This window comes from Pan paniscus, chromosome 9 (genome assembly GCF_029289425.2).
Source record: "Pan paniscus chromosome 9, NHGRI_mPanPan1-v2.0_pri, whole genome shotgun sequence".
Taxonomy (NCBI): Eukaryota; Metazoa; Chordata; class Mammalia; order Primates; family Hominidae; genus Pan; species Pan paniscus.
In genome coordinates, this window is record NC_073258.2 from 20,320,936 (window position 1) to 20,344,864 (window position 23,929).

At 41.4% G+C, this 23,929-nt stretch overlaps 1 protein-coding gene across 21 annotated transcripts in view; it reads right to left on the bottom strand.

The window, feature by feature from the left end:
* Window positions 1–23,929, bottom strand: part of SERGEF (secretion regulating guanine nucleotide exchange factor) — a 225,110-nt gene that overhangs the window by 200,806 nt on the left and 375 nt on the right. For 14 of the 21 annotated variants that reach the window (XR_004665020.3, XR_001338602.4, XR_008620158.2 and 11 more), the window contains exons 2-7: window positions 19,057–19,192; window positions 17,707–17,862; window positions 15,547–15,641; window positions 11,608–11,668; window positions 6,946–7,059; window positions 4,077–4,139 (exon numbers count right to left, since the gene is read on the bottom strand). Coding sequence is in view for 18 of the 21 variants with exons in the window: in XM_024930818.4 (XP_024786586.4) it covers window positions 4,077–4,139; window positions 6,946–7,059; window positions 11,608–11,668; window positions 15,547–15,641; window positions 17,707–17,862; window positions 19,057–19,192 (625 nt within the window). In the remaining 3 variants the exon portion in view is untranslated. Of the gene's footprint in view, window positions 1–4,076; window positions 4,140–6,945; window positions 7,060–11,607; window positions 11,669–15,546; window positions 15,642–17,706; window positions 17,863–19,056; window positions 19,193–21,189; window positions 21,259–23,610; window positions 23,860–23,929 lie in introns of those variants that run through there. The other 7 variants (XM_063608115.1, XM_063608112.1, XM_063608114.1 and 4 more) reach the window with 7 other exon arrangements.

Below are 23,929 nucleotides of genomic sequence, written 5' to 3' on the forward strand. Positions count from 1 at the left end.
GTTTTATACTTACACTACAAGGTTGAGTGGAGCCAAGCAGGATACAAAATTTGTGTACACCATAATAACTTATTACAAGATTTTCAAAAATTCTATACATAAAAAACAAGGCCAAATGTTCTTAGTAGCTTAAGAAATAAAAATGTGTGGTTTTCTCTTCATTTTTTCATTCAACAAATATTTATTCAACATCTACCATGTGTATGAGACACATTTCTCTATTTTCTATGTTTTTAAAATATATGCCTATACTACCTTTTGTATGAAAAAAATGCTTTAAATTTTCGAAATAACAGGTTAAAAGATACATTATTTAAGCTTAAATTTTTTAAACATAAGATTATTTCACTGCATGCCCTGTCCAGCAGAAAATATAATGCTACAGAATCGCATCTGGATAGCACTTCAGTTTGTTTTAACCTCACAATAATCCTGTGATATAAGCAGGAAAGTGACTGACTGACATTGTGATTTAACAGAAAGAGAACAAATTCAGAGTCAAGTGACTCTGGCTTCTATTCCTGGATCTGCTAACTAGCTATTGACCTTGGACAAATCACTTCCTCTCTAAGACTTAGTTTCACCAGCTGAAAATTGGAAGGGAAGGCTGTTGGTCTAGAAGGGCAGACAATATGACTGATGACACTGGTAACAAGAATGACTGGCAGGTGACTGTGGCAAGCCAGAGAGTACGTGCCTATCTAAAAGGCATTCACATTCAAAAATATTTTGTAAATGAAAGCCATACAAAATGAGGCCATGGGCTATAATTTAGCCTATGGCTTGTCAATTTGTGACTCCTCAGCTTTTCCAACCCTTATAATCTAAGGATCTACAGCTGTACTACCCAATACAGTAGTTCACCACCTACATGTGGCTATTAAACACTTGAAATGTGGCTAGTCCAAACTGAGATACATTGTAAGTGAAATGCTACTCTCTCACACAATGGACTGCAAAGACTTAGTGCAAAAAAGAGTGTGGCTCCTTATAATTTCACATGGGTTACATGTTGAAATAATATTTTGGATATACTGGGTTAAGTAGATATATTATTAAAATTAATCCCACCTGTTTCTTTTTACTTTTTGAAATATGGTTCATATTATATTTCTATTAGCACTGTTCTAGAAGATAAATAAATCAAGGCTGGAAGATGTTAAATTACTTTTCAGGATCACATGGCTAATAAGGAGTCAAATAGGGACTAGAAGCCAGGTCTTCTGCTTTCACTGCATTTTGTAGCTTCCCAATAAAACTTGATAGTATTGCTTGCCCTAGGGCAGTCTAGTATATTCCAAAAAACTGACAGAAAGTCAAACAGTATCATTTAGGGGCTTCAGACTAAGGTTCAGAAGTCTCCAGTTCAAGTTCCATCTGTTACCCGATCACTGTTTGACACTGGGCACATCACTTCACATTCTAGGTCTGTTTCCTCAACTCCAAAATGAGCGAGTATAAATCAGTGAAACCTTTTTGTCACTGGGGTGACCCTGCAACATTGACATTCTGCAGTTCTATGAAGTGAATTTGGTGTATTCCATTCCCAGAGAGAGGTCAACCTCCTGGACTTCATCAGGGTGTGCAAAGTATGAAGATCTCTTACAAGATAGCAAAGAAGCCCCCTCAGCAAAGTATCAAATCCATTAAGTGGACTGCTGAGCTACAAAGATGCCACTGACGATGAAGCCTGTGTAAACAACTTCACTTATCTTAGTAGCTCTAAACCATCTTTTTGAAAGTCAAACTGTCTTCCAGATGAGGATCATTATGCTGTTGCCTCAGCAGGTAAAATTAAATTCTGCTGCGATGCCAAATAGTTATATAATCTACAACCACTCCAGAGAAAGTGTCTAAAGAGCATTGAACAAAATCCAATGTGTAACAGCTTGAACTAGATGAAGAAAGAGAGGGCTATTAATCTTTTTTTTTTTTGAGACGGAGTCTTGCTCTGTCACCCAGGCTGGAGTACAGTGGTGTGATCTCGGCTCACTGCAACCTCCGTCACCCGGGTTCACGCAATTCTCCTGCCTCAGCCTCCCAAGTAGCTGGGATTACAGGCACGTGCCACCACACCCAGCTAATTTTGAATTTTGGGGTAGAAATGGGGTTTCTACAAAAAAATTCCATTTTTTAGTAGACCAGTGGCCAGGCTGGTCTTGAACTCCTGACCTCAAGTATTCCATCTGCCTCAGCCTCCAAAGTGCTGGGATTACAGGTGTGAGCCACAGTGCCCAGCAGGGCTATTAATCTCCATAATCTTTAGCTCATTTTCAAAATATCAAAAACCATTTCACTTTGTGAATATATTGAAAATTACTAAATTGTATACTTTAAATGAAACTTAAATTCTTTGTATACTTTAAAAGAAATTTAATTTCTTATATTTAAAATACATCTTAATTATTCAACATTTATATATAAATAACACCATAATAAAAGTGCCCTACATATGAAATAATAAATTTACTACCAACAAGAATTTTTAAGAAGTTGAGGTTGGCAAACAATTAGACAAGCTCTAGGTTTACATACCATCAGTCATTTCAAATTAATTAGAACAAAACAGAAACACCTCGTAGTCTACTTTTATTCTCAGAAAAGAATGCCTTCTCCATCCCTCATTGACTGTGGGGCACGAACACATCACTTCTCACCCTAAGGTCTCTAGTCCTTCTTCTGTAAAAGGAAGGGAGGAACTGGATACCCACTGGAGTCCCTTATAGTTGGCATTCATTTCAACTCAACACTTTTAACAAATATTAATATATAAATCTACCTAATGTGAGACACAAGTTAAAAGTAGGTGCTTTTTTATTAGATGTTTGTTTTAAATTCATTAAATGACAAATTATCTGCAGCTCAGAATTTGCAAAGCATTTAAACTTTCATATTACGGCTCCTGTGCTCTTGAAATAACAACTTCTCAGCTGGGCTGCATTGCAAATTTGATGTCGAAGAATGCATACCACCATTAATTTACATATATTATGGGCACACCTGAATTTCCACATAAAACACTAAGTACGGAAGTCCCTCCTCTTTGCTTAAAAAATAGAATACATTCAACTCTGTGAGAGGTCTTACCAAACAAAATATTATAAATCTCTCAGATGTATAGTCTCCAGTCTACCAGCAGGGGTCAGGGCAATGTGGGCCAAAGAGAAGGGATTACTGTCACTTTCAAGAAAATGCTGCATTGCCTTGGAAGGAAAAGTCACTAGACAGTTTATACTGTATTGGCTCAGTGTTTCAAATGGAAGGATGAATGCGCAGCCAAAGAGAGAGATATAGTGTAGGATAAAAAAACAGTTAAGACAGAAAAACAGATAGATCAAAGAGATGAAGTAGATAAATTAGAGAAACATATAACAATATAAAATATTTACAAAACTATATATCTAGAGTTAGATATATAGATACACAGATTAGATATTACAAAGATTAAAGATAAATAGATACATAGGTAAACAGAGTAGACAGATACACAAATGGAGACTGATAAATGGATTAGAAAGATATAGATGGATAAAACAGGTTACTTTGAGATTAGACAACTAGAGAGTATACACAGGTAGAGAGCTTAGACAGTTACAATACACACCAAAATAGATTAGAGGGATAAGAGAGCAGCTTCTACCCTCATAATCGTAGGTATATGAGAAAACTACAAAGAATTCATAATTATGTAATACACTGTTATCCATATATGTTATATATAAATTTACTGTTGATTACATGATTTGACAACCACCATTACCCTGAGAGGAAGACATTACTATCCTTATTGTATAGTTAAGAAAGCAAACTCAGACGAAATGGAAGTGAGCCTATGTCTGCTATTCATGATTTATATGTATTATATTTAATTCTCGTAACTACCCACAAAGTCTTTTACAGACAAGAAGATGGTCTCAGAAAGGAAAAGTAATTTGCCTAAGAGCATACCAGTGGTAGCATCAGAATTCTAGCTCCAAAGTCTATGACATTCCCTCTGTATTTCAATATCACCACTTCAGGCAGTCACATACAGAATCCTGAATGGCATGTTAAACCGTGAAAGAGCTGGTACCTACCTGTTAATGAAGCTGAGTGGTCTGAGCCAGCAAGAACACACATTGCTTTAGAATTCTCTAGACCTACAAAAGAAAAAATGTTCTTCTGAATTACATTTATAACAGAACAAACTGGGCAGAGAGGGGGCACTCAGCCAGTACCACCTGGGCGTGGGAGAGACTCAGCCAGTGCAGGCAGGCCTGAGTCAGCAGCACTGGCCAAGAAGATGGCTGGCATTGTAGGGAGCCTGGTAACATGCCAGGAGATTGAACAATCAAGTAAATATATTCAAGATAAAGGAGCCAGATTCATCACTATCAAAGAGGGGAGGAAAGGTATAGATATGAAAAGGGGAAAGGCTATAATCAACCGTGTAATATTGGATAGTAATTGGAAAAATCAGTGTAAATTCATGATTTCTAGTAGAGACAGATAAATAGACATAGGTGTGTGTATGTAAAAATGTGTGTGCATGTGTGTGTGTCCGTGTGTCTATTTCCTAACTCCAGCAGTTGAGTGGGTCTAGAGCAATGACATCTCATACACTCAGCTGTTATCAAATGCAGGCACTTAAATAACCCCAAGCCTCCTAAGAACATACAATCAGAACCAGATTCTGAACTGGGCTTCTTTCTCCAAATTCAGCACTTTTCCTTCCTTAATTACACTGCTAAAAGTGGAGCTAGCCTGTGATGACCTGCAGTCTAGCATGCAGATAGACGCAGACTTATTCTGTAACTTTTTTTTCTGACACTTCTTTTTAATTAATAACTGTTGTAATAAAATGGCCCTCACACCTTCAAGTGTCCTCTGGAATGATAACAGGACAAAGCAGATGTTTTCACCCATGTTCACCAGAGAGGAAGTACTGGGCCCCTAATGGCCAGGTGAGGAGGGGACAGCCAGGGTTCCAGCTCCAGAACTTTTGGCAATGAGGTGAGTACGGGAGGACGAAAAGTGAAAGACTTTGAGGACTGGAAGTTGATGATCCATTCTAATGTCTCATCAGAGAACTCCCCCAAAACCAACTCTGAATCTAAGCTGTGCCCCACCCAAACAGATGCCAAACAGGTTGTTTAAATGAAATAAAATAAAAAACATTTTTTCCCTCTAATAACAGGTCCTGTGCTAAGATATAGAGCAAAATGACACACCGCTTCCACCCTTTAAAAGTTCATAATCTTCAGCATATGAGAAAACATACAGACAATTCATAATAATACAGTATATTGTGCTATCCATGCATGTGAAGCTAATGCAGTGAACACTAGAAAGGAAAAGGTCTTTACTGAGAAAGGTGTATCTGAGCTAGGTCTAGCACTTTGGGAGGCCGAGACGGGTGGATGACGAGGTCAGGAGATCGAGACCATCCTGGTTAACACGGTGAAAACCCTGTCTCTACTAAAAACACAAAAAAATTAGCCAGGCGTGGTGGCAGGCGCCAGTAGTCCCAGCTACTCGGGAGGCTGAGGCAGGAGGATGGCGTGAACCCGGGAGGCGGACCTAGCAGTGAGCTGAGATCGCGCCACTGCACTCCAGCCTGGGCGACAGAGTGAGACTCTGTCTCAAAAAAAAAAAAAAAAAAAAAAAAAAAATTCTTAGAATTTTTCCCAGAGGGAACACAACGGAAAAGGCATTTCAGGCAGAGGTAACAGTTTTCCCATAAGCACAGAGAAATGAGAAGGCAGGATATGCCTGGGGAGAAGTGAATACCTTGATGAAGAAGACAAAAATGTTTGAAAAGTCCAAGTTTACATTATACATGTTTCTAATGTCATGTGAAGTGGACTACCTGTCCCACATCCAATGCTCCTTCTCCTTTCTAAGAGTACCTTCCCCAGCTCAACCCATGGGTTTCAGGGAAGCTAGGCCCACCCTTAGCTGAAAGAGAACACCTCCAGGACTTAGAAAAATTAGAATGATCTCAACACCCAATTACATCACTCCCACTGCAACCCACCCTTTCCTATTCTTCCCCCGCCCCTTCCCACCATCCTCAAAAATCCCCGATTTGTTCCAGGCAACAGAAGAAGTAGTTACAAGTCTCCTATACAAGTTTTTCCTACAGCCAAGCCTGGGTAAACTCGGTCACAAAGTAGAAGAGTGAGAAAGCAGAAAAGGGAGAAGAGGAGGAAATGGAGACATGGTGCTGTATACAGAGGGAGAAAGGCCCACAAGGAGAGCAGAGAGAGAGAAAGAAAGAGAGAGAGACAGGGGAAGAAGGGTGGGGGGAAGAAAAGGAAGTAGAAAATACAGACCAAATGACCAACAGACCTATGGGCAGAACACATATTACCTACTCCTCGTATTTTCGCGTAGAGAGATTTCCCTGTGGGAACAGTCCTGGCCCCTCTGTCTACATCCTCACTCACTCCTGCTTCCTTTTTGGGAGAAGGAACTGGCCATGCAAGGCACGGTCCTCCTGGGTTCCCTCTTTGGGGTGTGCCTGCCTGAAGAGAGGGTACATCTTCATGTCCTCTTGGTCAGGCGTTAAGTTTAGCAGGGCCAACTCTATATAACTACCCCAGTGCTTGGTGGGTAAATTCAATCTGAGATTCAGAATTAGGGGTTTGAAGACAATATATAGTCATAGTGAGCCTCTAATCATGTCTTCCAACCTAGCTTTTAACAGTTCTAGAGTTACCATTTCAATCTCCACCTACCTGACTTGCATCTATGCCTCAGTCGGTTCCAAACCCTGGCAGGAAAGAAGGTTGCTTCTACTGGGCCAACAAACAATGCCAGCAAGACTAACAGACCAACTAATAGAGAAAGTTAGAGAGACCAAGAAATAGCAAAATCAAAAATCCATTTAATCCTCTTCTGCATGTTTATGTCTCTACTTCCTGACAAAGAACAAATATAGGACTAAAGAAAGAAGCATCTTACCTGTCACTCTGCTTGGTTCCTTTGCTGTGAAAAACAATGGAAGAGTCTGCCCAGGGCACAACCGTCGTCCACATGGTGCCAAACCAGTCCCCCACTGGAACACGATGCCACTCACTTCCCAACAGAATGGAAGAGAAAGCAGAGAAGATGCACATCAGGATAAGACTAGACTGCTCTTTGAACCTCACTGCTATGAGAAATTCCCAATTCTTTCTCAATTAATATGAGTGTTATGGAGAAGCTCAATTGCTTCAAGAGGTCCTGTAACTGGTCCAGGGATTACCACCAAGCCAATCACAAATCCAGTCTTCAGGACAGACTAAGACCATCAAAGCAAATTCCAATATCACATAACTTCCTACAAAAAGTTCCAGGACACTCCTTCAGAGTCAAATCAGTGGAATGACACCTTATTCATGATTAACCTGAAAAGACAACTCAGATCCCAGACAAAGCAGAAAAGAACCTTGAAGATCATCAAATCCATTCCTCACATTCAGTAGATGAGAAAACTGAGGCCCTGAAGAGAGGATGCGATTTGTCTCCTCAGGCAGGAAGGTAACAGCAGAGAAAATGCCAGGACTCAGCTTTCCTAACACCTAATGTAGTGCCCTTTCCACGACACCAAGATGAATTCAAAGATTCCTAATTGCCAAGTAAATACATATTTATGACTGCAAGATAGCTTCTTAATAGCCATGATTTCAGCAGAATGGCCTTTTACTTTCATGCCCACTGAATCTAATTCATGTACCTATGTTCTGAACCTCATACAAATGCAAATATGAAATTCTAGATATTTGATCTACACTCAGGTGTGTGAAACTAGGATCCATCACCCAACAGCAACATTAAGGTTCTGCTCCTTTGGGAGTATCCTATAAACAGCAGTCCTTTTTAAGGCTATAAACAGACAAGCCTGTTTTGTGAAAAATAAGCTATGACCACTGAGCACAATGTGAGCAAAGCACAGTGTTGAAATAAAAACTTACAATCTCTTCAACAAATTGACTTCGAGAGGAAAAAAAAAAAAAGAGGAAAAACTTTATAAGAGACTTCAGATAGCTGACAGGAGATGAATATCCAGAATATATAAAGAACTCCAAAAACTCAACAACCAAAAGAAACAACTCAGTTAAAAAATGGGCGAAGATGTAATCCCAGCATTTTGGGAGGCTGACATGGGAGGATTGCTTGAGCCCAGAGTTTGAGAAAAGCCTGGGCATATAGTGAGATCTCATTTCTACAAAAAATTTAAAAATTAGCCAAGCATGGTGGCGTACACCTGCAGTCCCAGCTGCCTGAGGTGGGAAGATCACTTGCGCCTGGGAGGTGGAGGCTGCAGTGAGCCAAGATCATGCCACTGCACTCTAGCCTGGGCAACAGAATGAGACACTGTCTCAACAAAAAAAGCGAGGGAGGAGGGTGCAGTGCAAAGGATTTGAATAGACATTTCTCCAAGAAGATACACAAATGTCCAGTAAAAACATGAAAAGATGCTAACATTGCTAACCATCAGGGAAATGAAAACAGATATCACCTCATATACATTTTGATGCTACTATTTTTAAAAACCAGAAAATAACAAGTGTTGGTGAGTTTTTGGAAAAATTGGAACCTCGTGCACTCCTGGTGGAAACAAAATGGTACAACCTCTGTGGCAAATAGTATGGCAGTTCCTCAGAAAATTAAAAATAGAATTACCATATGAACTAATAATTTCACTTCTGGGTACACATCCAAAAGAACTGAAAGCAGGATCTTGAAGAGATATTTGTACACCCATGTTCATAGCAGCATTATTCACAATAGCTAAAACATGGAAGCAACTCAAATGTCCATTGACAGATGAATGGTAAGCAAAACGTGATATATCCATACAATGGAATGTTATCCACTTTAAAAAGTATCTAAACGCCGATATATCCTACTCCATGGATGAACCTTGAGGACATCATGCTAAGTGAAATACGCCAGTCACAAAAAAGACAAATACTGTATGATTCCACTTAGATGAGAGACTTACAGTAGTCAAAAGTATAGATACAGAAAGTAGAATAGTGATTGCCATGGGCCAGTGGAATGGGGAATGGGGAGTTATTGTTTAATGGGTATAGAGTTTCAATTTTGCAAGATGAAATGTTCTGGAGATGGATGGTGGTGGTGATTGCATAATGATATGAATGTACTTATACACTTAAAAATGGTTAAGATAATAAACTGTAAACTACGTATATTTTACCATGATAAAATTAAGAAAAAATAATTTTTTTAAAAAAGAAAGAAAGACTTGTGATACATATCAACTAATTACAATATGTAGACCTCATTCAGGCTGGGCACAGAGGCTCACACCTGTAATCCCAACACTTTGGGAGGAGAAGGCAGGAAGACTGTCAGAGGCTGAGAGTTCAAGACAAGCCTGGGCAACATACCAAGACCCCATCTCTACAAGAATAAAAATTTTAAAATTAGCTGAGTGTGGTGGCACATATCTGTAGTCCCAGCTACTTGGAAGGCAGAACCTAGAGGATCGCTTGAGCCCAGAAGTTTGAGGTCGCAGTGAACCATGAACACACCACTGTACCCCAGCCTGGACAACAGGGGGGGACCCTATCTTAAAAATACATACATACATATATATATATATATATATATATGCATGTGTGAGTGTGTGTGTTATATATATATATGTTTATATGTGTGTGTGTGTGTGTGTGTATGTGTGTATTTATATACAGGCATGGGAAGAACTGTATCCCCCTAAAATTCAGATGTTGAAATTGTTGAAACCCTAATGCCCACTGTAACTAGATTTGCAGATAGGGGCTATGGAATGCAATAAAAGTTAAAGGGGGTCATATGTGTAGGGTCTTAATCTAATAGGACTGGTGTCCTTATAAAAAGGAAGAGACATCAGAAATCTCTCCCTCTCCACAGGCACACCCAAAAAAGGCCATGCAAGAACCGAGCAAGAAGGTGGTCACCTACAGGCCAGGAAAAAAAAAAAAAACTCACGAGAAACCAATCCTGACAACACAATAATCTTAATACTTTTAGCCTCCAGAATGGTAAGAAAATAAATGTCTGTTCTTTCAGCCTCCTAGTTTGTGGTATTTTGTTACGGCAGCCCTAACAGATTAGTACTGTGGTACATCCATACCAACAAATACTACTCAGCAATGAAAAGGAATGAATTACTGATATACACAACTTGGATGAATGTCTAGGGAATTATGTTGAATGAAAGAAGTCAACCTCAAAAGGTTATATACTGTATGATACCATTTATAGAACATTTTTGAAATGACAACATCATAGAGATGGAGAACAGAAGAGTGCTTAGCCTAGGGCTAAGAAGTGGTTATAGGCAGGTAGAAATGGGTGTGGCTATAGAAAGTCAACAGGAAGGATTCCTGTGGTAATGGAACTGTTCTATATCTTGACTGTATCAGTGTTAATATCCTCATTAGGTTATTGTACTATAGTTTTGCAAGATACCATTAGGGGAAACTGGGAAAGAACACACAGGGTCTGTTTTATTTTTGCAGCTGCATGTGCATCTGCAATTATCTCAAAGTAAAAAGTTGAATTTTTTTTGAAGTATAATCAATGCTAAGCCCAGGACTATCAGCACAGTCCTGCACTGAGCTCTTCCTCACTCCTCTCTCCTTCCTCCACTCCACAACTGGACTCACGAAGCACCTGAGCCTCAGCTGCCACAGCCAATTAGTGCTGTCCTTCAGTTCAAAAGGAGTAAGAGCAGAAAAAATGAAAAGGGGAGAGATAAAAGGGTCACCATTCTCCCACACGCCACCTCCCTGTCCCCCTCACACACAGACTGTCAGTCCCATCACCCACTCACAGTACAGGAGACAAGCTCACTTAAAGCTTTTAAATTAATAAACATTAAAATCCATTAGGAAGGCCGTGCAGTTCCCTGCAAAGAATATGAGCCTTAGGATCCAAACCATCCCAGGCTCTGATCCCAGCTCTACGTTACTCCCTGTATAAGCTTACACAAGCACTTTAACTCTGTGCCTCAGTTTCTTCACATGTAAAATGTAACTCGCATCACTTCCTGGTTGTGAGGATTAAATAAAGTAATCAAATAAATAGCACCTAGCATCATACCTAGAACACAAAGAGCTAGAAAACTTCATTTCCTTCCTCTCTACCTGCTAATGTCTTTCCTACATGACTTCTGCCTTATGTTCTCTCCTTTTCATCAGAACCACAATGCAGGAGGACCCTTTGAAATATTCCCTAAATGGTTTTTCTCCTAAAGTTAAGTTTCCTCTTATTACAGACCTATTTTAAAAGGCGGAGGGCAGGCTGGGCTCAATGGCTCACACTTGTAATCCCAGTACTTTGGAAGGCCAAGGCGGGAGGATTGCTTGAGGCCAGAAATTCAAGACCAGCCTGGGCAACATAGCGAGACCCTGTCTCTACAAAAAAATCTTAAAAATTAGCAGGGCATGGTGGCATGCACCTATAGTTCTAGCTACTCAGGAGGCTGAGGCAGTTAGACAGCTTGGGCTCAGGAGTTCAAGGCTACAGCAAGCTATGATCGAGCCACTGCACTCCAGCCTGGGCAACAGAGTGAGACCCCATCTCTAAAAAGTATTAAAAATAAAAATAAAAAAAAGATAAAATGATCACCTGTAGCAGCTAATGCATGCCTCAGTCCAGCAGCAATACAAACAACCTTCTCTTTATGGAACTGTCAAAATAAAGAAAAGGATTTAGATCTCAGAACCATCCACCTACAAAATTTTATGTAATTTATACCAAATACAATGCAGTACGGTCCTCATTATGGGTCTGACTGGTTTAAAGCAACCACTCCCCCCAATATTTCCACCCATAAATACCTCTACATTTATCCCTAAAAGAAAAAAATATATCTTTTAAAATACCATATCACAATACCATATGACAACTCTCAGGGCTGGGAGGCACTTCTAAGGTCATCTAGTCCAAGAGTTAGTAAATGTTTTCTGTAAAGGGACAGTTAGTAAATGTTTTACAGGCCACAGTTTCTGTCACACTACTCAGCTCTGCCATTGTAACATAAAAGCAGCTCTAGACTACACATAAATGAATGAGCATGACTGTGTGCCAGTAAGACTTTATTTACCAAGGGCTCAAAGTTTCCCAACATGATCTAGTCCAATCTCCATCCAACAACACCCCACCAAGTGGTCATCCAACTCCTGCCAAACACCTACCCCCAGTGACATAGGGATCGCCATTTCCCCAGGTGCCTGTTCCATTTTTGCACAGTTCCATTTATCTCTTTAGGTGGAACCAAACCTATCTGCCTGCAGCTTCTGACAATGCTTTCCAAATATTTGAAGATAGTTGTCATGTCCTCTCTAAGACATCTTGTAGTGGTTTTAAAAATAGGTCCTCAAATTCTTGCTACTCCTCCCTTCAAGATGTGGAGCTTAATACCCCTCCCCTTGTGTGGGCTGGACTTAGTGACATGCTTTTAATAAAGAGAATAAAGCAGCAATGAGTGACTCAGAGTCTAGGTGAAAAAAGGCACTAAGGCTTCCTGCTTAGCATCTCTCCCTCTCTCTCTCATCACTCCTGGGGGAAACCAGATGCTATGTCTGAAAAGTCCAATAGAAAGGTCCACATGGCAAGGAACATGAAACCATTAGGGCTTTACCACATTTGTTTATTTACAGGTCCATGGAGATTGCAAGCAGACCCAGCTAACATCTCAACTGTAACTTCATGAGAGACCAGCTAAGCTGTTCCTAAATTCCTGACTCTCCGAAACTGTGACATAATAAATGTTTGCTGTTTTAAGCTGCTAAGGTTTGCAGTAATTTGTTACACAGCAATAGATAACTAATGAAGATCTTTTCTTCAAAGCAAATATCCCCCATTCATCAGCCATCACTGGATTTCAAATTCCCTTCCCCTCCTGGTCTTCACTTCTCTAAATATGCTCTAGTTGTTCAATCTTTCTCTTTTAAAGGAACTCTATAGCATAATCATAACCCCATTAAGGCTTATCATATTTGTTTATTTACAGGTCCACAGTGTCTTTCTAAACTTTAGGACCCTCAAGGGCAGGACCTGAGTCTTATATACCTTTATGCCCAGGGCCTAAGCACCAAATCCACAACAAAACACAACATCCCAGATGCAGGCTGAACAGCAGAAAGGGCTGAGCTTTGGCCTTCCTTCTTCTGGAAACTATACTTCTGTCTATGGAGTCCACAATCACATTAGCTTATGAGAAGATCAAATCTTAGCGTTAATACAATTTGAACATATTGTCCTTTATATTTTTCTTTTGTTTTTCCCCAAAAAACTAACTGAAGGGCTTTACATGTGACTTCAGTCTCTTTAACACCACTCACCTCCACCTCTTACTCTCCATCCCAACTGTTGCTGCTTTAGTTTGAGCCACAATCATTTCATTTGGATTGTTAGCAAGAGTTCCTAAGTAACCTTCCTTCAATCCATCTTCCTATCTGACCTCCCTACCATGCTGTTCTTACCATGTATCACATACAACCACCCTGAATGCCCCATTCCCACCCACTCTACCCTGGAACTTCCACCTCTTCCTTATATTCCAACCATACTAAACTACTTACGATATCCCAAACTCTCCTGTTTCATTCCGTTGCACCTTTGCTTACATGGTTCCTTCTGCCTAGAATGTTCTTCTTTTGCACCCACTCTGAGCATCCTCCTATCCCAAGACAGGTAAACCTCTATTTAACTTTTGAGACTTAGCTTAAGCCTCTTCTCACCCCACCTTCCCCCAGATGCTCAAAACTCCCTCCTTTGGGGATATACATGCATCTGTCATAGTTCTGACATGGTATTACATTTAAGTATTTATGTGCCTATCATGTCCTACCAAACTATAAAGCTCTCAACTGCTAGGACAGGTCTTATTCAACTTTGCTCCCACTGCCTAAACGTAGTACCTACACATAATGGTTGTCATTAAATAAATGAATGAATTTCTATTAAATTTCTCTTTTCACATTGCTCCTATTGTTGCATAGAATGTCACCTGTCAAAATGTTTTTACTCTCTGATTCTGTCAACCAACATATTTTAACCATTGTTCCTCTATTCCTTGATTATATAAAGTATAATTAAGCTAAATTAATTATAACTTATATGTAAGTGCTTACAAGGCCATCTATTTGCAATTGGGAGCTATAATACTTCCTTCAGGGACTACAGAGCCTAGACTTTGTGCATACCATGGGAACCATGACCCGAAATAACAGTCCACAGACCAACAACTGAGTTCAGCAAGCTGGCAGGGGCAGACCCAAGCTTTCTCTAGGGAAAAAACATCTCCCACTATTAATCAGAGTTTAGGGAAATTAGATCAGAGTGGGGCAGCTTAGGCGGTAAAACTCATTTTTGATTCAAGCATATTTCTTTAAAAATTCTATATTCCTATTATGATCACTTACAATATAAACTTCACAAAAAGGGGTGATTTTAAGTATGATGCACTGAAGTAAAGAGCTCTGAACTAGAGCCAAGAGTCCTGTTTAACACTTGTTTTGTCCAATATGGTAGCCACTACCTACACATAGCTCTTGAAAACTTGAAATGTGATTACACTAAACTGAGACATATTGTAAGTAAAAAATGCATACCAGAGTTCAAAGACTTAGTACAAAATCAGTATAAAATATCTTGCTAATAATTTTTATACTGAATTAGCTGGGAATGGTGCCAGGCACCTGTAATCCCAGCTACTCGGGAGGCCGAGGCAGGGAACTGCTTGAACCTGGGAGGCGGAGGTTGCAGTGAGCCGGGATCGCGCCACTGCACTCCAGCCTGGGCGACAGAGTGAGACTCCATCTCAAAAATAAAAATAAAAACGAAAAATAACTTTATACTGATGACATGCTGAAATAACAGGCAAATCTATAGAGACAAAAAGTAGATCAGTACTCACCAGGGGCTGAGGGGAAGGGAGAATAGGAATTGACTGCTATTAAGTACATAGTTTCTTTTGGTGGTAATGAAAATGTTCTAAAATAAGATAATGATATTGGTTGCTCATCTCTGTGGATATACATTTTAAAGGGGTTAATTTTATGGTATGTGAATTACAGCTCAATAATGCTGTTATTTTAAAAATTAATTTCACCTGTTTCTTTTTTAAATAGGGCTACTAGAAAATTTTAAATTACATATGGCTCACATTATATTTGTACTGGCTAGCACTGGCCTATACCATTTGCCTAGCTTAGTGTCTTTTGACAAATCACTTCTATATGGACCTATTTCTAACATAATTTCCATTATTACTAATTTTAGAACTGTAAAATGTCATCAATATCCTTATGAGATGTATTACTTTTATTGTTTTATTTCACAAAATTTCATATGAAGTGTATGAAAACTAACTGAGGTTTTCATTCACAACGTTTACCTCCCAACTTAATCTTTCCCAGAAGGACCTATTTTTCAACTCAAATTCTCCTACTCCATGGGTTTTCAGGGATCCTGACAGCCTTTTATTCTGGGGAGAGATAGGTTAATACCTTGGAAACACTTTAACAGGTCATGGGCAAGCTAAATATTAACTGTCCTCACCTCAATGGCCTGGGGAACCACACATCTTCGAGGTCCATGAGGAACTCCTAACTGGCCAAAGGAGTTGGATCCACATGATAGAACTTGACCATTTTCTGCAAAATACAAATACTTAAATTGCAAATCTATGAAGTAAGATGTCTGTGACCAATGGGTAAATGCTGCAGGGTGAGAGATGCAAAGGGGATGAGGGGAAGTGCTTCAGTGCATTCAGACCATATTCCCTGCTTTTACTCCTCTAGGAATGAAAACACTGGGCACCAGGTTAAGCACTCTACACAGATTGTCTATTCTATTATCTCATTAATAACAGATTATCTGTGTAGAACACTTAACTCAGTGCCTCGTATTGGGATGGGAGGATAGTAATTTTTCATTTTTCATGTTTCCATGTGACAAAATTTCCATTAGTAAAACAACACTCCAGCTTTTCTCCCTGCCGTTCCCCATCCTCACTGCTTTCTAGGGGACAGCGGTCATGTAACCAACTGGTGAGTTTAGGAGACGGGACAGGACATGTGTGGCTTGGCATCTCCCTCTCAGTCATTCTAGGCTGACACATAGGAAGCATTTCCCTGTGGGGAAAGCCTAGAGATTTGGGGGTAAGTTTGGACCAGAAGAATATTAGGACCACTGGCCTCATAATTAATCCTGTCCTCCAATTTAGCCTTTACCAGTGAAAAGCCAATAGTTTTTAATCTCCAATACTGACTTCTCTGTGCTTTTCTCACAACTGGCTCCACATGTGAGCAGGAAAGAGCATTATCTACTGACTCCTTACAATCCAAAACATAGGCTCACAATAAACACCTTATAAATGATAGTTATTGTTTAGATTCTAATAATCACCATCAAATTCAACACATATTACAGAACCCCTCCACAGAGGAGGATGGTGACACTTGAGCAGGGTTTTAAAGCTGGGATTCGAGTCCATCAGATAAGACAAGAGGGGCTGGTCCAGACAGACAGAAGAGCATATACTGCTTGGTATGACTGGAAAGAAAAGTATGAGGAGTGTGGAGAATAAGAGACATGGCACAAAGATAGCTAGGGAACAGTTACAGAAGGCCAACGCTAAAAAGCTAGGAATCCGAGCTATGTCTGGGAGAATCCACAAGGGTTTACGACAGGAGAGTGACAGAAGATGTCCTTGCCAGAGGACCGTGGCAAAGAGGGAGCCTGGTCAGAAACCACAGATGGTCCTTTAAATCCAGAATGGCCAGCTAGACAGAGCAAAGCTTAACAGAGAGGTCAAAACTGCTTCAAGGGAACAGACGTCAGCTGACAAGGTAACTACTGCTGGCTGTTCCCAAGTGCATTACTCTAATAACCCTCTGGCCATATCCTATCCTGCTACCTGGCTTCACAAAGACCAAACAGATCTGCCCAACACCATTTATTTAAAAAAAAAAAAAAAAATCCCACAGTGTGAAAAAGCTGCCATCACTGCTTTGGCAACCACTATTGCCTCATATTCTCCTACCACATTCCCTGAAAGTAACCCTTTGCTGCCACTGCTGGCCACCGGCCAGCTACCCCAGGCACACAGCTATCATGAACTTTTGGGACAGGAAGTGGCCACCAAAGGTGATCTAGTCTATTCCCTATTCTCTAACAAAAGTTTTCCACCCCAATCCCAGTCTCCTTTACCATTAAACTCTCCTTAGAAAAGGTAGTCCACAACTTTCCTTGACAGCCAGAGGGAAAATTTGTGTGTGCTTTTTATTTATTTTTATTTATTTTGAGATGGATTATTGCTCTGTTGCTCAGGCTGGGGTGCAGTGGCGCAATCTCAGTTCACTGCAACCTCTGCCTCCCAGGATCAAGTGATTCGCCTGCCTCAGCCTCCCAAATAGCTGGGCCTACAGAGTAGCTGGGACTACAGGCGTGGGGTACCACGCCTGGCTAATTTTTGTATTTTTAGTAGAGACGGGGTTTTACCATGTTGGCCAGGGTGGTCTCGAACTCCTGACCTCAAGTGATACACCTGCCTTGGCCTCCCAAAGTGCTGGAATTACAATTGTGAGCCACCGCACCAGGACTTATGTGTGCTTTTTAAACACAAAGAGGCTTTCATTTAATCTGCAGTCACCACCATCATACTGTTCTCACCCAAAGCCTTTGTGGTGACAAAAATCTACCTAGGAGTGAACTCACCTGTGAGCATAATCGTAAAATCCCAGCCACAGGCCACCTGTTGGATGGGACAGCCAAAGAGGGATTTGCAGGGGGTAAAATATGGGATATCCTCTGTGTGACCAAGCCCCAGTTGCCCATCTTTGTTCAGGCCACAAACAAAGAGGTCTCCTCCATCTGCAAAATATAAAGGCATCAGTGATAGCGTGCACAGGAAAAAACACAACTGCAAAATGAACAAAAAGATTTCACTAATTATTTGGAATCTCAGACCAATAACTTTTTTTGCCATCCAAGTTAATAAGCTGTGTATGTTCATGTATTCTGGAGCCAAACAACACAAGGCCAAGGGCCTCAAACTAATACCTACAGAGAAACTTCAAGTCTTGGCGCAGTGGTCAATCAATCACCAAACTGAGCATCTACTGGAACAAAAAGCCAACAACATTTATTCAACATTGAGAACGTGCCAGGTACTGTTTTAAGAGCTTTTTGTGCAGAGCGGACTCATCCTTTAGGCACAGTGTCTAGGGCCCACAATGCTTTCAGAGGCCCACAGAGTGGCTTAATTTTTAGTTATTTTTAAATGAGAAAAAGATAATATAGTAACGATGCATATATAACACTAAATCTGGAGTGGATTCTATTAATATCCATCTTTATACCAACACAGTTGTAAAATATAATTTTTTTCTTTACAAAGGAAGGGGTCCATAAAGGGAAAAGCACCAACGACCCATGACAGTCGGAATGGAGCCCTGCTAACTCACTGGTTCTCTTCATCCACCATTATTATCCTCATGTAACAGATTCAGAAACTGTGGCTATTTGCCCAAGGCCACATAGATAATAAGTCACAGAACCAGGATCTGAACCCAGAGATTTGATTCCAGAGCTCATGTTCTCAACCAGATGCAATATGCCCCCCTTTACAACATTGTAGCACTTGTACTACTTGTTAAGTGCTATCCTAGATACAGTAAGGGAAGATTAAGGGGAATACACAGTTTTTGCTCTCAAGGAATATCCAATCTAATTACAAAGACTTCTAATTCCTATGGTGTAAAATATACATTGTAACTCTGCCACTACTTTGCCTTGTGATGTTAAGCAATCAGTGTTCCTTTCTGAGTTTCATTTGTATAATGGAGGGGGTGGGGGAAAGGGGTGGCCTAGAAGATCTCTGAAGTCCTTCTAGCCTTGAAAATCTAGGATCTTCTGATGGTAATTTGGCTCTTTCACAAAAATGTTTCACAAAAATACATTATTTTCCTCTGCAAAATACAAAAGGCTGAAAGATGGCAATATCATATCCAGGGGAAAATGTCTAAATAAGAAAATGAGTGACTATCTACTTTTGAAGGAAATTACCTGTGACAACTGCAGAGTGGCCCCCTCCTCCTGTGATCCTCCTGACACTCCTGGGTTTACAGAAGTCATTCAGTTGCTGGGGCAACAGCACATCTTCCTTATGGCCGAGGCCAAGTTGCCCATAGCTATTTGCACCCTAGGGATGAATAAGCCAAGGATGAAAAAGTGTGGGAACCACAACTGTCAATGTCTATTTACCTGTCTCTGTCTTTCTTACCCTGACGTATCTCTCAGACCCTGTAACAGATGAGATTTATTAGGCTCATTCTTTTTTAAAAAAAAATTTTTAGCTCCTTCATGGCAAATACTCACAGCACTGTTTATTCAAATATATAATAACAAGCACCAGAAAACAACAGGTAACACTGTCTCCCCACCCCTGATCTGTAATCCCATTAGAAAGAGACTCATGACCATAACAGTGGAGGAAATTCATGTCCAAGAAAGTTCCTAGGTAGGCACCCTGGCAGGCTTAATTTACTGGGGCAAAGGACAAATGCCCTGCTTGGCCTCCTGCAGCAGCTGAAGAAACCACACTTTTTCCTACCTCAGGCCCCAGAAGGCAAAGCAGCAATGCTAGCCATGGCTGGAGGGGACATGAGTCCTATGAGGTCCTTGGCCTAGCCCAACCCTCTGGAGGTAATGGGGTAAAATGGCCTTTCCTCTTAGAATGGCCAGGAAAAGAGAGGCCATCTCCTAAATCAAGGTTCTTCTGACTGAGAACAAGACAGCCTCTTGAGGAGGAGGGGCTTCTCTTCTCTAGAGAGAGTTCTGGGCTACGAGTCGTTGGCAGGTGTATCTCGTATCTCTCCTTACCCCCTCCTCCTGCACCCATGCCACCTCACTGCTTTCCCTAGCTGAACTTCAGCCTCCAAATGAGAACACTATCCAGCATGTTTCAAATAAATTATAAATATGGACACAGAATCCAAACAAAGTTCCAGGAGAAGCTGCTCACAGACCCCTACAGGGTCCAACCTGAAGAAAAATGAAGGTCATTCCTTTGTTATCTGTGTCTCTGGAGCTGTGGGCAAAACTGTCTCCCCTTGTCCTTGAGTAACCATGGGAACAGCTCAGGACAGAGAGAGTTTCAGACTTAGAAACACTCTTACCCCATCTCCTTTCTTCCCTCCTCAAATCCCTTCCCCAAAATCTGAAAAGAAAAATAATAATAATTCGCTCACCAGAAGGACTCTGGAGCCTTTGGGAATGTAAATCTTACCCTTCCTTTGTCAAGTGGGAAACTGACCAAAGAAGAAATGACCTGTTAGGCTCATTCTTAATGGCTGTTATATGCTCCCATATTTAGATGGAGGCCCCATCCTCAGAACACCATGATTTCGATATGAGAAGAGTCCTAGGCATCCACAACTCAGCCAGTAATATTCCTCATCTTTCCCTTCTTATGCTCCAGCCCCCAGGTACTGCCTTTTGAAGACAGCACAGGGGTTCCTTCTGATAAAAGCTAACTACCTAGGGAAGCTAAGGAAAGAAAAAAATGAGAGAGAAATGGCATCAAAATGGGAGGGCAACATCCTGGAATTAGTTCTTGTTTCTCCTCCCCACACCCATGATGGGAAAACCGACAATGACTCTGGAATCAAAGCTGGCTAAGGATTTTGTGCCTTAAAGCAAGGCACGTCATTATTGCATTTATACAGTGAAAGAGGCTGGCAATGATCTCTAAAGCCCTTTCCAAGTACAGTGCTATGTGACTCCAAGATTCACATGGTGAGATTCCAGTAAGGGGACAGATTTCCCCTTGACAGGCAATATGTCAATTATTATTATTATTATTACACAAAAAAGGTCCATAATCCCTAATCTGAAATGCTTACAGTCAGATGTATTTCAGATTCAGAATTTTACAGCTTTTAGAAAAGTAATACAGTACATATGTCATATATACTGATGCAAGGTCCAGGGACAGCAGCCCATAAGCAAAACAATAATATTTCTGCATTACAAAGTACAAATATTCATAAGAAGTGGCCAAAGACTATAAATGGCCTTATGTCCAGTAAGTTTTGGGTTTTCAGAGCTTTTTGTATTCAGAATTGAAGATAAGAGATTGTGGACCTGCAGAGAGAATCTTACTAAGATTTCAGAAATCTTTATAATTTATTCAAGTACCTACTCCTAGCTGGTTCTTCCTGGAGATGAGAAGTAAAATCTTTTAAATATGTTTGTTTTTGAAGACACCTGAATGAGGAAAGGTGATGTAAAATAATTACAACAAATACATACATACATACTTACATACATACATACGTAATCCTTCCCCTTGTAGTCTATTTCACAGCCATCCTGGGCTGCAAGGACTCAAAGATGGAAGAGTAAGCCATAGCAGGGGCATAAGTCCCAGAAGCCCACAGGGGGCAATATTAGCTACCAATTACTGAGCGCTTCTCTCCATACTGTGCATTCACCTTTAATCCTCACAACAACTAAGAAGGACATTATTACTCCCATTTCACAGAGGAAGAAACTAAGGCTCAGAGAGGTTAAGTAACTTTCCATAGTTACGTCTGGGTAGGCAAAAAGTCTGATGCCCTGCACCTTTTACTATACCTTACTGTGTCTCTTAGAAAAAATAAAAAAAGGACATACAGTGAAGCAGCCCAGAGCTTACCTGGCAGGTGGTTAACTGTATGACCTTATCTAAAAGAGCATCCCCATATCACTCATTTTCTGCTTTATTTTTCTTCATGCCACTTCTTGATGTTACATTATATATGACTACTTGTTTACTGTACACCACCCCTGCCAGAAACTAAACTCCAGGAGGGCAGGAACTCTGCTTTGCTCACTGCTGTTTCCCCTGCATCTGAAACTGTGCTGGCCCAAAGAAGATGTACATATATTTATATGGCGAATGAATGTAAGACCCTATGAAAGACTTGCTCAGCATGAAGGGGAATATAGAGCATATATGCACAGGATTTCTTGGTCAGCCCTGAGATCTCCGTGGCTGTCCCATTACCAGGGGTGCAAGGCTGCTGAACACCTGGGAGAAAAGTAACATGACACATGGGCACTCTGAGGTTCAAATTACGGTACCAATTTTTGTAACACTGTGAGAGGCCCTAAATCCAGGATAAAGCAAGACGAAGGGAAATTTAACACAACCTATTACAACTGTTGTTTGCCTTTCTTCCTCACAAACACTCCAGACATATCACACGTGCACATGCACACACACACACACACACACACACACCCCTAACAAGGTAAATCCCCTTCCTGTGAACCGAACTTTATTCCCCCAAAATTCACGTGTTGAAGCCCTAACCTTTAGTACCTTACTGTATTTGGAAAGAGGGCCTTTAAAGGGGCAATTAAGGTTAAATGAGGTCATAAGGGTGGGGCCCTAATCCAATATGACTGGTGTCCTTAAAAGAAGAGACACCACGGATGCTCACGCACACAGAAAAGGCCATGTGAGGACACAGTGAAAAAAGCCATGTGAGGACACAGTGAGAAGGCGGCCATCTGCAAGCCAGAGAGAGGCCTCGGGAGAAACCAAACCTACTCACACCTTGATCTTGGCCTTCTAGCCTCTGGAACTGTGAGAAAATAAATTTCTGTTGTTTAAGCCTCTGTTGTGTGGTATTTTGTTATGGTAGCCCTAGCCGACCAACACACCCCCACAGTTTCAGATTATACAGCAGGAAAAACACACTACCAGTCCTCCAAACACAGCAGAAGGGTGTCAACAACCTATTAAACATATTTTACAACCTTTAATATTCGGCTTTGTCTGTACTGAAACAATATTTCTGTTTCCTCTGTCCACACAGACGCCAGTCTCCTGCCTGGAAAAGGCCAGAGACAGCACACATTCAATCCCCAACTCCACCCCCAGCTCCCGGGCCACCTCAAAGACGCCCAGCCAGCCAGACTACCGCAGGTCACGCCATGCTCTCCCTCCTGCCAAATTGCAGCCCCACATTCAACAAGTGCCGCCTTGTACTGATCATTACTTCTTTAAAAATTGGACAATTAATACTGATGTTAACAGCAATACAGGTTATAATTTTGCTCTCCCCCAACACAAGAGCTGGAAGTCCTTCACTCGTGTATTTCACTCATGTGTATTTCCCCAACACCAGCACATGGGTAGGCACACAGATGCTCGTCCATTCATTCGTCAACGAGTATTTACTGGGGACCTACAATGTGCCAGACACCAACAGAGGCACCGTGAACAAGACAGGCACAGCACCCACTCTTACCACACTTACTTTCTAGCCAGAGAGACTGACGTTAATAATAAATTATACACATCATTACAATTGTGATACGTGCTATGAAGAAGCACAAGACGCAGCGACTGCTTGTTCCCGTGCATGCTGGTCGGACACCTGCCACGCTCCTGTGCATGAACCCTCCTCTCTCCCAGACACACATCAAGATGACCCTGTCTCTCCCAATGCTCCCGTCAAACCAACAGCAGCCCAACTCCCCCAACACATGCAAGAACCGGTCACAGCAGAGTGTCAGCAAATAGGCAGGGTCTGTGCCTTGTGCGCGGCCAAACGCCGCAGGCCTCACATCTAAAGGATGCTTTCGCCAGGCTGGGACAGGGCCTCCCTCCTCCAGGCATCAGGAAGGTGGGGGGCACAGGTGGCCCCACGGAGCTCTGGGACCGGGCGATCCTCTCCACCGAGCCCTCCGCGCTGTCTTCCAGGCGCTATTCGGGCTGGAGGGCTCTCGCGGAACCAGACGCTCTGCCCCGAGGCAGGTTCTTCCCGCGCCGCCACAGCCCCTCCGGCCCTGACCCCGCCAGCCGGCAGGCCCCTAAGTCGACCGCGAAGACCCTTCCTTCCCCGCCCGCTCCTCCTCCGCTCCCCCTCCGCTCCCAGCCCAGGAT